This window comes from Aotus nancymaae, unplaced genomic scaffold (genome assembly GCF_030222135.1).
Source record: "Aotus nancymaae isolate 86718 unplaced genomic scaffold, 86718_ANA_hifiasm-v0.15.2.pri h1tg000003l, whole genome shotgun sequence".
Taxonomy (NCBI): Eukaryota; Metazoa; Chordata; class Mammalia; order Primates; family Aotidae; genus Aotus; species Aotus nancymaae.
The window spans coordinates 36,876,909-36,894,046 of record NW_026988414.1 but is presented as its reverse complement, the minus strand read 5'-3'; the positions used below and the strand labels follow the sequence as shown (position 1 = coordinate 36,894,046).

General features: G+C 37.6%; 1 protein-coding gene and 2 pseudogenes across 1 annotated transcript; 1 reads left to right on the top strand and 2 right to left on the bottom strand.

Annotated features, from left to right (window-relative positions):
- Positions 1 to 5,936: 5,936 nt before the first annotated feature.
- LOC105724513 (NADH dehydrogenase [ubiquinone] 1 alpha subcomplex subunit 5-like) lies at positions 5,937 to 6,318 on the bottom strand (annotated as a pseudogene).
- A 1,027-nt stretch (positions 6,319 to 7,345) lies between these two features.
- LOC105724524 (peptidyl-prolyl cis-trans isomerase A-like) lies at positions 7,346 to 7,840 on the bottom strand. The gene has a single exon (XM_012463189.2). It carries the CDS (start codon positions 7,838 to 7,840, stop codon positions 7,346 to 7,348), a length of 495 nt encoding a protein of 164 aa, XP_012318612.1.
- A 7,240-nt stretch (positions 7,841 to 15,080) lies between these two features.
- LOC105724525 (histone-lysine N-methyltransferase SUV39H2-like) lies at positions 15,081 to 16,612 on the top strand (annotated as a pseudogene).
- The last annotated feature ends 526 nt before the right edge of the window (positions 16,613 to 17,138 follow it).

The window sequence follows — 17,138 nt, the reverse complement described above, 5'->3', positions numbered from 1 at the left end:
ACCACCTCCTCTGCATGCTTCCACGTACTACAGCTTATTCCCAAAAGTCACGAGGAAGCATCTGCAGCTTTGGCTACCTGTTGGAATATACATACAGGTCACCACATGTGCACTCACCTACAGGTGAACACAAATACCGGTGTGACATACAGGTACACACATGTGTGCCTGTGAGTATAAGCCACACATAGGCTCATATGTGTAACTGTGTTGTCATTCACATGAGTGTACACGCATTAGGTACCAGACACTCACTCTCTCTTACACACGTGTGCACACACATGCCCAGATCCCATAAGGCATCCCCTTGAACCTGGGGACAGGGTGCTTCAGAAGGCTGGGCAGATTCCTTAGGCCCTGGGAGGAGGTGTGTGGAGACCACGGCCAGGAGGGGTGGCAGGGGCATCACTAGGAAGGAGCAGCTCTGAGGGAAGGGAGCAAACTCTGCCTACAACAACCCAGGAGGACACAGGAGCCCCAGAGCAGGGGCAAGCTGCAAAAGGCCCTGGGGCTCCCTGCTCTTCCTTCTGCCCTTCAGCTGGGGGACGGGGCCTGCAGGAGGAGGAGGAACATGACCGATGCTGTGGACTCTGGTTCCCAAAGCACAGCCAGAAAGCTTTGTCTGCAGATCCCATAATGTTCTTTCTGCTCTCGTCTCTTTCCTGACAGAATGCTATGGAAAAACCAGTTCAAATGGCACCTCCACAGGGAACCTTCCTGCCTCCTCCCCAAGGCCGCACCGAGCCCTCTCTCCTTTTCGCTCCATGGCTCTGGGTTTGGACCTCTTTGAGGTCTCTCTCTCACTTCTGGCCTGCTTCCTATCCCAGCCAGCCTGCAGGGATGTCACCCTTCCTCTCCTCTCCCAGGTTTGAAAGGCCAAGCTGAGACTGCCAGCCTGGCCACGGCCAACTTCTCCTGTCTTGCTGTGCCATCCTGTGGCTAAGGCAAACTGGGAGTAAGCCACTGGATGCCAAACACGGGCTGGTTCCAGCCTAGGTGACACCTTGGCAGAGCTGGTAGGGGTCTTACAGATCAGCTGGACTGCCCCCCTGTTATACATGGGGAAACTGAGGCCCAGCGAGAAGAGGCTTGCCCAGTGTTGCAGAGTCAGTCGGAGGGGGAAGTCAAGGCCCTCATTCTCAGGCTCTTGACTCCCTCCTCTGCCTTCACATCCTGTTTCACTCACCTTCAGGCTCCTCTGGATCCACTGGAGGATGTTTCAGAGGGTTTGAGACCAGGGATCTTTTCTATCTGGAGCTAGCAGAATACAGTTCAAAGAAGTAGGCCCGTGCCTCCTAAATATAGAGAATCCTGGTGAACGGGACACAGGGTTTCACACCAGCCCAGCTTTCCAAACTCTGAAAACATGCCTGGACTTTCATAGAATTCAGCAAAGGGTTTGAAATTTGATAGAATTCAATGGAGCTTTTGGAATTTGGTAGAATTATACAAACTGCTTAGAATTCAGTGAGTTTCTCAGCAATGTGTCAGGTTTGGTGAAATTAGGAAACAGGCCAGTAGTTTACTGTGGGGCAGCCAGGGACCCCCTGACCTGGCAGCACCCAGCTTATCTGGCCAACAGCCTCTGGGAGAGCAGGCAGGTCATATGTAGGTGGCACCTTTCAAAGTGCTCTGTGCACCAAGGGACTGTGCGATCCCTGAGGAAATTTACAGGGAGGAGAGGAAATGTGCCCAGCTTAGAAACTTTGGGGCACTTCAGGGATGATGTCCCAAAGACCCAATTACACAAAATCTATTTAGAAATCTTAACTGGTGTGGAAAAGTTGGAGAAAGTGGCTAAGGCACAGGAACTATCCTCTTAGGTCAGGCCCCATCCAGTGCTGATCCAGGAATGTTTACAGAATGAATATATGAATGGATGGATGAGCAATTAAATGAACACATAAGCACTTTTCTGTGTTCTTTTTTTTGAGAGGGAGTCTTGGCTCACTGCAACCTCTGCTCCTGGGTTCAAGTGATTCTCCTGCCTCAGCCTCCTGAGTAGCTGGGACTCCAGCAGTGCGCCACCATGCCCGGCTAATTTTTAGGTATTTTTTAGTAGAGATGGGGTTTCACCATATTGGCCAGGCTGGTTTTGAACTCCTGACCTCATTATCCACCCGTCTCAGCCTCCCAAAGTGCTGGGATTACAGGCGTGAGCCACATTGCCCAGCCGCAATTTTCAATGAAAAAATAAATGTAAAAATAAATGAATGAGTGAACAAATGATAGGGAGACTTGCTTTCCAAGTAGAGGTCTTGGCTCAACTCTCACAGGGATCTTACAAAAGTGCAAAATCCAGGAACGTGAATAAGGGAGTGAACTGAACCGGAAGAAGAAGCACAGCTGAATTGTAGAATATCAGAGCAGGAAAGTCCTTAAAGGCCATCTTAACCCATGCTCACTGTACAGGCGGCAGAACTGCACTAGAGATGTGAAGGAGCTAGCTCAGCGTCACTTAATGAGGCAGAAGCATGGCCCTGGGTTGACTCTGACACTGATTTGTCCACCCTTGAATCCTGTCTCCCTCAGTCACTGCAAAGCCCGTGTGCCCAGGCAGCCAGTGACTGGGTTCCCTTTGTCTCTGCTTGGTCCCTCCTCCCTGTGCTCAGAGCATCCATCCTCCTCCATGAGGTTCTCCACAGTTTTCAAAGTCCATGCCTCTGTAGGCTTAAGGGTCTATTTATTTATTTATTTCTATTTCTTTTTTTTTTTTTTTTTGAGAAAAAAATCATTTTAATAAGTAAGAATTTACTAAAAAGACTTTGTCCTTCCTCTGTAATTTTAAAAGTAAATGAATGCAAATATTTTAAGGCTACAAAATCCTTCATTTGGCCGTTGAAACTGATTTATTTATTTATTTATTTATTTATTTTTTAAATTGCATTTTAGGTTTTTTTTTGAGACAGAGTCTTGCTCTGTTGCCCAGGCTGGAGTGCAGTGGCATGTTCTTGGCTCACTGCATCCTCTGCCTCCTGGGTTCCAGCAATTCTCCTGTCCCAGCCTCACCAGTAGCTGGGACCACAGGCATGTGTCACCATGCCTGGCTAATTTTTGTATTTTTAGTGGAGACAGGGTTTTACCATGTTGGCCAGGCTGGTCTAGAACTCCTGACCTTGAGTGATCCTCCTGCCTTGGCCTCCCAAAGGGTTGGGATTACAGGCATCAGCCACCTTGCCCAGCTAGGAGTCTCTCTAAAAATTAGTGTTATTTTTAACTAGGTATTGTTGTTAGACTTTTATTTCACTATTTTAAAATTAAAAGTAATTTTATTAGCATTTTACTTATTTACAAAAAATAAATTTACACTTTTACTTTTCCAAAAGTAACTATTGTTATTAGTTTTGTGTATATCTATCCAGACACTTTTCAGATTATTTGCATATATATATCTATACATAGAAATAGGTCTTGTGATTATATCTTGTGACTTTTTGGTATGCTTTTTTTGGTTGCAGCTTTATTGAAGGATGATTGATGTACAACTATATTTAAATCATATAATTTGATTAGTTCTAAGGTATATAGTCATGAAACCATGATGAAACCATGACCACAATCAAGATAATGAACTTACCTAATATACCCACAATTTTTCTCATGCCCCTTGGTAATACATCCCTTTCTTCTCCAACCAGGCAGCCGCTGATTTGCTTTCTGTAACTGTAGATTACTTTCATTTTCTAGCATTTTACGTAAATGGAATTATGCAGAATGTACTCTTTTAAAAATCTGGCTTCTTTCATTCAGCATGATTATTTTGAGAGTCATCCGTGTTGTGCAAATCAATGGTTAGTTCCTTTTAAAAATAGCGTCTTTATTGAGCTATAATTCAAATACTGTGCAGCCACCCATTTAAATTCACCCATTTAAAATGTGCAATTCAAACACATAACTATTGAATCGTACACTTTAAATGGGTGAGTTTAAAGTGTACAATGGGTGAACTGAAAGTGTACAACGCAACAGTTTTGAGTATCAACACAGTCAATTTTAGAACGTGTTTATCCCTTCCAAAAGAAAGCCCATACCCATTAGCAGTCACTCCTCTTTTCCCCTCAAACCTCCTCCAGTCTTAGGAAACCATTAATCTACTTTCTGTCTCGATTGAGCTGCCTATTCTTGACATTTCATAAAAATGAAACTATATAATATGTTTCCCTTTGTGACTGGTTTCTCTCGCTTAACAATGTTTTCAAGGTTCATCTATATTGTAGCATGTATCAGGACTTAATTTCTTTTTATTGCTAAGTAATACTCATTTGTATGGCTATATCACATTATATTTGCCCATTATCAGTTGATAGACATTTGGGTTGATTCCACTTTTTGACTCTTATTAATAGTGCTGATATGAAAATTTGTGTACAAGTTTTTGTGTGGATGTATATTTTCATTTTTTTTGGATATTTTCCTAGGAGTGGAATTTCTGTGTCATATAGAAACTCTATGTGTATGTTTTGGGAAACTGCCATTTTCCAAAATGGAAAGTATCATTTTATTTTCCCATTTTACATTTCTCCAATATATGAGGGTTCCAATTTCTCCGCATCCTCACCAATAATTGTGATTATCTGCTTTTTAAATTACAGCCATCCTCGCCAGATGCGGTGGCTTATACCTAAAATCCCAGCACTTTGGGAGGCTGAGGTGGGCAGATCACTCGAGATCAGGAGTTCAAGACCAGCTGGGGCAACATGGTAAATCCTCATCTCTACAAAAAATTAGCCAGGCATGGTGGTATGTGCCTGTAGTCCCAGCTACTTGGGAGGCTGAGGCAGGAGAATAGCTTGAGCCCAGGAGATTGAGGGCTGCAATGAGCCATGTTCAACCCACTCTACTCCAGCCTGGGTGACAGAATGAGACCCTGTCTCAAATATATACATATATATATACATATATATATATATGTATATATATGTGTGTGTGTGTATATATATATAGCCATTATAGTAAGAGTGAAGTGATACCTAATTGTGATTTTGATTTGCATTTCTCTAATGGTTAATGATGTTGAACATGTTTTCAAGTACTCATTGGCCATTTGTATATCTTCTTTGGAGAAATGTGTATTCAGCTCTTTAGTCTATTTTAATTTAAATTTTTTTTCTTTGAGATGGGGTTTCGCTCTGATACCCAGGCTGGGGTGCAGTAGTATGATATGGGCTCACTGCAACCTCTGCCTTTTTGGTGCAAGTGATCCTCCAACCTCAGCCACCTGATTAACTGGGATCACAAGTACACAACATCACACCCAGCTAATTTTTTGTATTTTTGGTAGAGATGGGGTTGCACCATATTAGCCAGCTGGTCTCAAACTTCTGACCTCAAATGATCCACCTGCCTAGGCCTCCCAAAGTGCTAGGATTACAGGTGTGAGCCACCACACCCAGCTTAATTATATATTAAAATTTTATTATACATAAGTAAGATCACAGCCAAGGAGGTTAACCATAATTTCAAATTTTATCACCAGCCACTTGTGCTATTTTATCACATTTGAAAATATTCACTCTTACTATTTACTTCAAACAGTGATCTATAAATTTGTTTAGGCAATAATAATTAAGGACTTTTTCTTCTTAGGATCATAAAAAATTAATGAGGTATTGAAGATACTACTAAAGAAACTTTGCTTTTGGATTATGGCCTCTGCATTGAAGATCTGTAGGATTTTTAAAAATTAATTTTCAACTTTTCCCATGACCTCTCTGCTCAAAGAAATATCATCTTTGAAATAATTTGTGTGGATACTTCACAAATCAAAAATTGATTCACAAGACTGTACTACCATAATCACTAATTTTAACAGTCTCTTAAATATTTTCTATATCACTTTTCTTGATTATAAAATGTCAGTAATATGGACATGCTCTTAATATAACAGAATATTTAAATTATATCAGTTTCCAAGCAACCCACCAGTCATTTAATAATTACATTGACCATTTCCACTGATTGGCAGGAGGCTTTTCCTTTAACATCTCCCATGGTTTCCAATGCATCATTTTTCTTGCCAGACTTAGTTCATTTTCAGCCTGAAGAATCACCTCTTCTATTTGACCGCCTTGAAGTTAGTCTTCTAATTTTTTAACATCTGGTTCTTTAACCGTAGCCGGCTTCTCATTTGTAATCTGTTCTGTATACTTTCTATATGCTGCTTTTTTAGGGATTTGCTTAAGAACATCAAGGATCTTTGTGTACAATATTCTTAGCCTCTTACATTTTGGCAGACTGATTTTAGTTGCTTGTCTTTTGTGGACTCTCACATACAGCCAATCTGACGAGGCCAGTGGTCTTCTTCAGCACACCTGCCATGACAGCGCCGATGAGCCAATCTGATCTTTAATTTCTTTCAACAATATTTTGTAATTTTTAGAGTATACATTTTTTCTAAGAATATAATTATGTAATATTGTTTTATACAATTTCTTTAAAAAATAGGAGAAGAAATAAAAAATAGGCACTTAATTACCTTGATCAGTGCTCTTTGTTCTATCACGTGGATTTGAATTTCTGTCTATATTTGCTTGCTTTCAACCTAGAGGATTTCTTTTAGTATTTCTTGTAAGGTGGGTCTGCTAGCAATGAATTCTCTTAGTTTTTGTTTATGTGGATATGTCTTTATTTTGCCTTGGTTTTTGAAAGATAGTTTGTCTGTTTTTAAGATTTTTGGTTGGCAGGTTTTTCTTTCAGCACTTTGAATATGTCAGCCTGCTGCCTTTCAGCTTCCATTGTTTCTGACAGGAAATCAGCCACTAATCTTATTATCATTTCCTTGTATGTGAAGAGTTATTTGTCTCTCACTACTGTCAATGTTTTCTCTTTGTCTTTCAAGCACTTTTACTACTATATGTCTGGGGTGGGTTTCTTTGAGTTTGTTGAGCTTCTTGAATATGTAATGTTTTTCAACAAAATTGGGAAGTTTTCAATCATCATATCTTCTAATACTTTTTCTGTTCCTTTCTTTCTCTCCTCTCCTGGTAATCCTATCTCACTTATATGTTAGTACACTTAATATGTGTTTCATATTTCCCTGAGGCTATGTTCATTTTTCTTTATCCTTTTTTCTTTCTGTTGTTCAGATTATATAATCTCTATCAATATATCTTCAAGTTTGATGATTCTTTTTTTGTTGTTGTTATTTAGTCTTTATTTCGTAATCATAAACTTAACTCAACTCTGCAATCCAGCTTGGAAGGGAACAAGGAAAACATGGAACTCAAAGGGAACTGCAGCGGGAGCACAGATTTTAGGATACTGCAAGCAAATGGGGTGGAGGGGTGCTCTCCTGAGCTACAGAAGGAATGGTCTGGTGGTTAAGATAAAAGACAAGTCAAACTTATTAAAGTTGTCCACAGTCAGCAATGGTGATCTTCTTGCTGGTCTTGCCATTCCTGGACCCAAAGCGCTCCCTGGCCTCCACAATATTCATGCCTTCTTTCACCTTGCCAAAGACCACATGCTTGCCATCCAACCACTCAGTCTTGACAGTGCAGATGAAAAACTGGGAACCGTTTGTGTTGGGTCCAGTATTTGCCATGGACAAGATGCTAGGACCTGTATGCTTTAGGACGAAGTTCTCATCATCAAATTTCTCCCTGTAGATGGACTTGCCACCAATGCCATTATGGCGTGTGAAGTCACCACCCTGACACATAAACCCTGGAATAATTCTGTGAAAGCAGGAACCCTTATAACCAAATCCTTTCTCTCCAGTGCTCAGAGCACGAAAGTTTTCTGCTGTCTTTGGAACCTTGTCTGCAAACAGCTCGAAGGAGATGCAGCTCAAGGGCTCGCTATCGACGGCGATGTCGAAGAACAAGGTAGGACTGACCATGGCTGATACTACAAGGCTCCAGGCAGCAGCAGCGTCTGCAAAGCCAAGTTTGATGATTCTTTTGCCAATCCAAATCTACTGTTGAGCACCTCTAGTGAATTTTTCATTTTGGTTATTGTACATTTAATTTTGGAGTTTCCATTCAAAATAGTTTCTATCTCCTTATTAATATTCTCTATTTGATGAGAAATTGTCATCATAGCTTCCTTTACTTATCCACCCCTCATCAGAGGTAGAATTGCTGGATCATATGGTCATTCTGTTTTTAACTTTTTGTAGAAACTACCATACTGTTTCCTATTTAATATTTCCACCAACAGTGCACAAGGGTTCCAACTTCTCCACAGTCTGACCAACACTTGGTTATTTTCTGGGTTTTTTTTTTTTTAATAGTAGCCATTCTATTGGGTGAGATGAAATATCTCATTGCAGTTTTGATTGCCTTGCCTTAATGATTTAGTGATAAGCATTTGTTCATGTGCCTCTCGTCTATTTGTACAGATTTTTTGAGAAATGTCTGTTTAAGTTATTTGGCCTTTTATTAATAGCACTTTTTTGGGGGGGGTTAGAAGTTCTCTATATATTATGGATATTAATCCCTCATCATATATATAATTTATAAATATTTTCTCCCATCCTGTGGGTTGCCTTCTTACTCTGTTGATGTAATCTTGTGATATACAAAATTTTAATATTTTCACGAAGTCTAATTTGTTGATTGTTTTCTTTCTTTGCCTCTGCCTTTGGAGTCATCCAAGAAATTATTGCCAAATTCAAATTCATGAAGCTTTTGCTCTCTGATTTCTTCTAAAAGTTTGATAGTTTTTGGTAGGTCTTTCGTCCATTTTGATTTTTTTTTTTTTTTTTGTATTTGGCATTACATAAGAATCTCTTTTGCACGTAGATACCTAATTTTCCCAGCATGATTTACTGAAAAAAACTGTCCCTTCCTCAATAAATAGTCTCATTTCTCTTGACAAAAATCACTTGATATGAGGGTTTATTTCGGGGCTTTTCATTCTGTTCCATTGGTCTATGTTTCTGTCTTTATTCCAGTACCACACTGTTTTGATTACTGTAGTTTTGTAGTAAGTTTTGAAATCAGGAAATGTGAGTCCTTCAGCTTTGTTATTTTTCAAAGTTGTTTTGGCTACTCGAGGTCCCTTGAGATTCCATGTGAATCTTAGGATGGATGTTTCTATTTCTGCAAAAATGTCATTGGGATTTTGATAGGGATTGCACTAAGTACGTAGATCCTTTAATTCTTTAAGCATGAATTCCTTTAATTTTTTGAACATAGTTATGGTTGGTGCCTAAAATCTTCATTGGCTAAATGTGACTTGAGGCCTTTTGCAGGCAGTTTCTCTTGCCTGCTTTCCCCCCTCATGTATGTATACTTTCTTGTTTCTTTGCATGACTCTTTGTTGAAACTGTGTATTTTGGGTAATATATGGTAGCCACTCTGGATACTGATTTTTCACCCCTCTTTGTAGCTTGCTTTTGTTAATTTTTACTTCTTTGTTACTGACTTGGCTAGACTATTTAGTTTAGTCTATTATCCCACGGCGTGAAGCCTCAGTCTTTCCTCAGAGGCTGTAGCCTTGGATATGTGCACATTCACCCCTGGGATAACTGGTTTTAGCAGAGCCATTTGATTGTCACTTTTCCTGATCTATCTGTAAAAGTATTTACAAATTAAGAGTCAGCTTTGTGAACATTTCTACCAAAGCCAAGAATTCCAAATTGCTAATAGATTAGTGTTTTATTTCTAAAGGGCTTATGCATTTGGCTCAAACTCTCTCTCTCTCTCTCTTTTTTTTGTTGGTATCACATCCAGTGTTAGGCTCCACAAATTGCCATCTGATTGCTTTATTGTTTTTGATCATGCACTGGGGAATATATTGTGCCACAGTCTGATCCAATTAAATTTGGGCAGGAATATTTTTGAGGCCAGTCTTTGAGGTTTGTTTTGACCCCAGGAGGACTCTCCTTAGCTGTCTTTTTCCATGGTATTCTGCTGTTATTGGGTGAAGGGTTTTATAAATATCAATTAAGTTGGTTGAAGTATTGTTCAAGTCTTCTATATTCTTACTAATTTTCTATTTATTTTTCAACTATTGAGACAGGGATGTTGAAATCTTTGGCTATTATTATAGATATGTCTGTTCCTCTTTTCAGTTCCCTCAGGTCTTGCTCTGTGTATTTTGAAGCTCTATTATTAGATATATAAACTTTTAGGACTGTTATCCCTGTTAATATTTTTGCTCTAAAATCTACTTTGTCTGCTATTAATGTAGAGTTGGATCTTTAAAAATTTAATCAGACAATCTGTGCCCTTTAATTTAGATGCTTAGACCAATCACGTTAAAAATGACCATGGATATTGTCATCCAAAAATTGGATTTAAATATTTCATCTTGCTGTTTGATTTCTATTGTTCCATCTATTATTTAATTTCCTTTAAATTTTGTTTTGTGTTCTTTTGGATTAATTCTTTTATTAGCATAGTTATCTTTTATTTTTAGTGGTTGCTTTAACTGTAACTTATTAATCTACCTTTAATATAATACCATGTTACCTGTAGTATATAAATGTTGCAACAGTGAACTTCCACCCCCTCTTCTGGGTTTTGAGCTATTGTTATATATTGTAATCCCACATCTGTTAAAATTCTATAATACCTTATTACTTTTGCTTCTAATAGTCAACTATGTTATATATTCCTTCCTTTAAAAAAATTATTAGCATCTTATTGGCCACATCCAAACTATGTTTTAAAAAGTTTAAAAATTAGAGTAAAAAAATTTTATAATTATTCACATATTTACCATTTCTAGGGCTCTTTATTGCCTGTATAAATAGGTATTTTTGTCTGATATCATTTTTTCTTCCACCTGAAGAACTCTTTTAACATTCTTAAAGATCTAATCTGTTGGTAATAAAGTCTCTAAAGTTTTGTATATCTGAAAATATTTTTATTTAACTTCAGTTTCGAGAAGTATTTTGCTTAGTATAGAATTCTGACAGTTTAATTTTCTTTTGAGCATTGTGAAGCTATTGTGCTACTGTCTTCTGGCTTACATTGCTTCTGACAATGACTGCTGTCATTCTTATGTTTGTCCTCTGCATATAATGTCTTTTTCTATGATTGCTTTTAAGATGTTTTCTTTACCACTGATTAAAGCAACTGTATTATAATGTGCCTTGGTCTAGCTATCTTCATGTTTCTTCTGATTGAGTTTTGTTGAGATTCTTGAATCTATGACTTTGTAGAATTTTTTTAAATCAAGTATGGAAAAATTTTGATTTTTTTCCATATTTTTTTCTGTCCATTGCTTCTTTTTCTGAGATTCCAATTATACATATATTAGGCCGCTTGAAGTCCCAAAGCTCACTGATACTTTGCTTATTTATTTCTTTTTTTCTTTTTTCTTTTTGTTAATATCTATTGCTATGATCAAGTTTACTAATATTTTCTGCTGCAAGTTCTAGTCTGCTTTAATTCCATCTAATGTATTTAAAATTTGTTTTAAATTTTGAAATAATTTTAGATTGGCAGAAGAGTTCTAAAGATATGACACAGATTTCTTGTATAACTTAAAACCAACTTCTCCTAATGTGAACATCTTATATAGCCATGATATGTTTATCAAAACTCAGAAATTAGCAATGGCACAACTAAACATAATTGGTATTAAACTACAGGCATTATTCAAATTTTCCCAGTTTTCCCATAAATATCCTTTTTCTGTTCCTGGATACAATCCAGGACATCATGTTGCATTCATCCATTTGATTTTTTTTTTTATTTCAACAATTGTATTTTTTATCTTTAAAAGTTTTATTTGGATCTTTTAAAATCTTCTATGTCTTTCTTTAATATGTGAGGCTTGCTTTTAACAATATACCATGTCTTATAGATATATGTATGTATCTCTCTCTATCTCTATCTATCTATCTATCTATCTATCTATCTATCTATCTATCTATTTTTTTGAGATGGAGTTTCACTCTTGTTGCCCAGGCTGGATTGCAGTGGCACAATCTCGACTCACTGCAACCTCCGCCTCCCGAGTTCAAGCAGTTCTCCTGCTTCAACCTCCGTAGTAGCTGGAACCACAGGCATGTACCACCACAACCAGCTAATTTTTCTATTTTTAGTAGAGACGGGGTTTCACCATGCTGGTCAGGCTGCTCTTGAACTCCCAGCCTCAGGTGATCCACCTGCCTCAGCCTCCCAAAGTGCTAGGATTACAGGCATGAATCACCAAAACCAGCCGTAGATATTTTTATATAATTGTTTCTTTAAAAGTTATATGTAATATTCTATTGTATAAATATAGTTCATTTGAGCATTTCCTGTTGTTGGACATTTAAATTATATCTAATGTTTTCTTTTGCTATGCAAACAATACTGCAAATAATATCAAATAATATCATTTTACACAACTCTTTGGCACATGTACAAATACTTCTCTATGATAGCTATCTTGACAGGGAGTTATTGGATCAAAGGTACGTTTATTTAAATTGTTGAAAGATGCCCTAAATTGCCCTCAGTAATGTCTTAATTTAAATCTCCACCAAGAATACAACAGTATCCATTTCTCCATATCTTGACTGATGCTGGGTGTTATCAGTCTTTTACTTTTAATTTTAAAATTTTACTTTTAATTTTAAAATTTAAATTAAATTAAACTTTGAAATTAAACTTTAATTTTAAAATTTAAATTAAATTAAATTAAACTTTGAAAGAGATGGAGTCTTGCCCTGTTGCCCAGGCTGTAGCAGTGGTGCAATCATAGCTCACTGTAACCTTAAACTCCTGGGCACAAGTGATCTGCTCCTCTCAGCTTCCCAAGTAAGTAGGACTACAGGTGCATGGCAGCCCACTCTGATGATTATTTTAATTTTTTTGTAGAGATAGAGTCTTGGTATTTGCCTAAGCTGGTCTTGAACTCCTGGTCTCCGCTCAGCCTCCTAAAGTGCTGGGATTACAGGCTTGAGCCACCTCACGTGGCCTTAGTCTTTTAAATTTTGCATTATAATGGATGAAAAAGGATATCTTGCTGTTGTTACACTTCTCTGATCACTAAAAATGTTAAGAATAATTCTGTCATTTTTTGCTATTAAAATTTTTCTTCTTCAATAGCAAAAATTTCGCTATTAAAGTTTTTCTTCTTTTAAAATATTGATTTCTACAAGTTCCTTATATATTCTCTATAGTATTTCTTTGCCTGTTCTATATGTGGCAAACATTTTATGTCAGTTGCCTTTTTTATTTGTGTATGATACCTTTTGTTATATAGAAGTTTAATTATTTGGGGTAGCAAATTTCTTTTTCATTTTTGTCTCTTGCATTATATCCCCAGGGTTTTAAATACATTCTCCTTACTGTATTTTCTTCTAATGATTTAAAAGTTTTACTTTTCAATTTAAATTTTATTTCATCTAGAGATTACTTATTGAGTGAGTGAGGTAGGGTAAGTAAGCTTATTTACTTGCCACAATAAAATTTATTATAAAGGTCATTCTTTTCTCATTGATTTATTATAAAGGTCATTCTTTTCTCATTCTTTTCTCATTCTTTTCTCTCAGGTATTTTCTTCTAATGATTTAAAAGTTTTACTTTTCAATTTAAATTTTATTTCATCTAGAGATTACTTATTGAGTGAGTGAGGTAGGGTAAGTAAGCTTATTTACTTGCCACAATAAAATTTATTATAAAGGTCATTCTTTTCTCATTGATTTAAAAAATGCCAACTTTATCTTATACAAATTTGTCACAAATGTATTAGTCTCTTTCTGACCCGGTGTTATGTTCTAAAGAAATTTTATTGTCTCTTGCTGTCCCCATGTCACACTGTTTTAATTACTGTAGCTTTATAGTGATTTATATCTTTATATTGATATCTGCTAGGCCAAAGCCTCTCTTACCAACCTTTTACGATCATTTCTTGGCTATTCTTGCATATTTTCTTTTCCAGACAAATTTTGCAATCAGCTTGCCACATTTCATAAAAATTCTCCTAGGATTTTGCTTTTAATGTATTGACTAATTTTGGACAGAATTGACATCACTACAAAATCAAGTTTTCTTATCCAAGAACATTGTTTTTTGTCTCTCCGTCAATTCAGGTCTTTTACTTTGTCCTGACCATATGGCTCCTCTCCCTTTAATATGTTAATAAAATGATTTATATTAATGTATTTTTTTTTCCCGATATTGAATTATCTTTGTATTTCTGGGATAAAGCCTTCTTTCTTTTGTTTTATTCTTGTCATGGCTACAGAATTGATTTCAGATGAGCTCATATGCTTTGGCTCCTGGGCTCCCTCTGGTGGCCATCAGGCCCTTCTCTGTGACCTTTGGGGATGGGGTTTGGAACAGTTGTATAATCTTGGACTCCAGGGCTCAGACCCAGGTAGTTCCCTATGGCAGCAAGATCATAGATCTAAGAATCTGGTAGGCATAAAATCTGTGTGCCCGAGTTATATGACCATCTGTATTGCATCCTTGGGTTCTGTTAGTGTCTCTTTGATAGAGATTGCATTTAATTTGTAGGTCACTTTGGTAATATGGTCATTTTCACAATATTCTTTCCATCCATGAACATGAGGTGTTTTCTATTTTTTGTATGTGCTCTTCAGTTTCTTTCATCAATGTCTAATACTTTTCCTTGCAGAGATCTTTTATCTTCTTAGCTAAATTTATTCCTAGGCATTTTAGAAAATAAATTCTTAACAGTACTGAAAAGCAAGAGAAAGTGCTACCAGCCAACAAGAAATGTTCAGGAATTCCTGAAAAATGGTAAGCAGATGAGATTGAATTGTTGGAAGAAACCACAGCCAAACAAAGGCAGGGACTACTGCAATAAGGGGAGTGGTTCTGGTGGCATTCTTAGTTCAGAGGCAACAGTTACAAGGAAAAGAAGGAAGGACCTGAGGCAACCATCATGCTGACTGATTAGGGACCCTAAATTTGCTGTGGGCAGGCTTAGGCAGTGAGCATCAGAGATATTCACCCTTAAGCGGAGTCAGTCATTGCCAATGCTTGAACTTGAAACTCAGAGAAATCTCTGAAGGAATGAGGAGCACAGACAATATACTCCCATTATAATTTCTGGAGACAGTAAATGGAAACCACATCGACAGACAGGCCAATATGGAATCTTAACTAAAAAGAGAGGCCTGCCAATAAGGATAAGCACATGCTGCGTTTGAATGAAAGCTCCGCAAGATGGCGGCGGTCAGGGCTGAGGCTTGAGGAGCTTGGTGTGTGCCTTGCCTAGTTTCACTTGTTACTGTTCAGGAATTATGTAGAAAAGAAAAGCTCATGTGTAAATTGATTGGAATCACCAAAGGGAATCTAAACAATTATGAGGTAGAATACTTGTGTGACTACAAGGTAGTAAAGGATATGGAATATTACCTTGTAAAATGGAAAGGATGGCCAGATTCTACAAATACTTGGGAACCTTTGGAAAATCTGAAGTGCCCATTACTGCTTCAGCAATTCTCTAATGACAAGCATAATTATTTATCTCAGGTGAAGAAAGGCAAAGCAATAACTCCAAAAGTCAATAACAAAACTTTGAAACCTGCCATTGCCGTGTAGTGAAGAAGGCTAAACAAAGGATAGCTCTGCAGAGGTGGAAAGATGAACTCAACAGAAGGAAGAATCAGAAAGGAATGATATTTGTTGAAAATACTGTTGATTTAGAGGGCCCACCTTCAGACTTTTACTACCTTAATAAATACAAACCAGCTCCTGGAATCAGCTTAGTCAATGAAGCTACCTTTGGTTGTTCATGCAGATTGCTTTGAAAAATGTTGTCCTGCTGAAGCTGGAGTTCTTTTGGCTTATAATTAAAACCAACAAATTAAAATCCCACCTGGTAATCCCATCTATGAATGCAACTCAAGGTGTCAGTAAGGACCTGATTGTTCCAGTAGGATTGTACAAAAAGGCACATGGTATTCGCTTTGCATCTTTTGAACTAGCAATGGCCGTGGCTGGAAAGTAAAGACCCTTGCAAAGATTAAAAGAATGAGTTTTGGCCGGGCACAGTGGCTCACGCCTATAATCCCAGCACTTTGGGAGGCTGAGGCAGGTGGATCACGAGGTCAAGAGATCGAGACCATCCTGGTCAACATGGTGAAACCCCGTTTCTACTAAAAACACAAAAATTAGCTGGGCATGGTGGCACACGCCTGTAGTCCCAGCTACTTGAGAGGCTGAGGCAGGAGAATTGCTTGAACCCAGGAGGCAGAGGTTGCAGTGAGCTGAGATCGCACCATTGCACTCCAGCCTGGGTAACAAGAGTGAAACTCCGTCTCAAAAAATAATAATAATAAAATAAGAATGAGTTTTTTCCTGGAATATGTTGGAGAGGGACTCACAAGTGAAGAAGCTGAAAAACGGGGACAGTTATATGACAACAAGGGAATCACGTAACTCTTTGATCTGGACTATCAATCTGATGAATTCACAGTGGATGCAGCCCGATACGGCAATGTATCTCACTTTGTGAATCACAGCTGTGACCGAATGTTCAGGTGTTCAATGTTTACACTGATAAGCTCAATGCTTGTCTTCCCCAAATAGCACTGTTTTCCACGAGAACCATAGATGCTGGAGAAGAGCTGATTATTGAAATGAAAGGTTCTGGAGATACATCTTCAGATTCTATTGACTACAACACAGCCGAAAAGAGGGTCAGAACTGTATGTAAATGTATAGCTGTGATTTGCAGAAATTACCTCAACTGAATTTTCAGGAAATAGAGCTGATGATCCTTACAATTTTTTTGGTAATGTTAACATTTAAAAAAATACATATTTGGGACTCATTATCAAGATTGTACCTATGTTAATTTACAATTCATGTTTCAAGACATTTGCCAAATGTATTACTGATGCCTCTGAAGAGAGGGTCACTGGGTCTCATAGACTGATTTGAAATCTATGTATTTAGTGCTTAGAGACCAAACTAATGGAAGGCAAACTATTCACAGCTCAGTATATGTGTACCTAAGTCTATGTGAACAGAGAAATGCCTCCCGCAGTGTTTGAAAGTGTTAAGCTGATAATGTAATTAACAATTGCTGAGAGATCAAACATTCAACTTGTCATACACCTCAAATTCAGAGAAGTAGAGTTAATTTGGGCAAATCTACCAGTTCTGTTTTTGCTACTACATTGTCATTCCTGTTTAATACTCACTGTACTTATATTTGAGACAAACAGGTGATACTGAATTTTATACTCTATTTTCTACTTTTTCTTTCTTTTTTTA

Bases quoted from the DNA above. Each gene is read 5' to 3' on its own strand.
- LOC105724524 (XM_012463189.2), bottom strand. From the start codon at position 7,840: ATGGTCAGTCCTACCTTGTTCTTCGACATCGCCGTCGATAGCGAGCCC.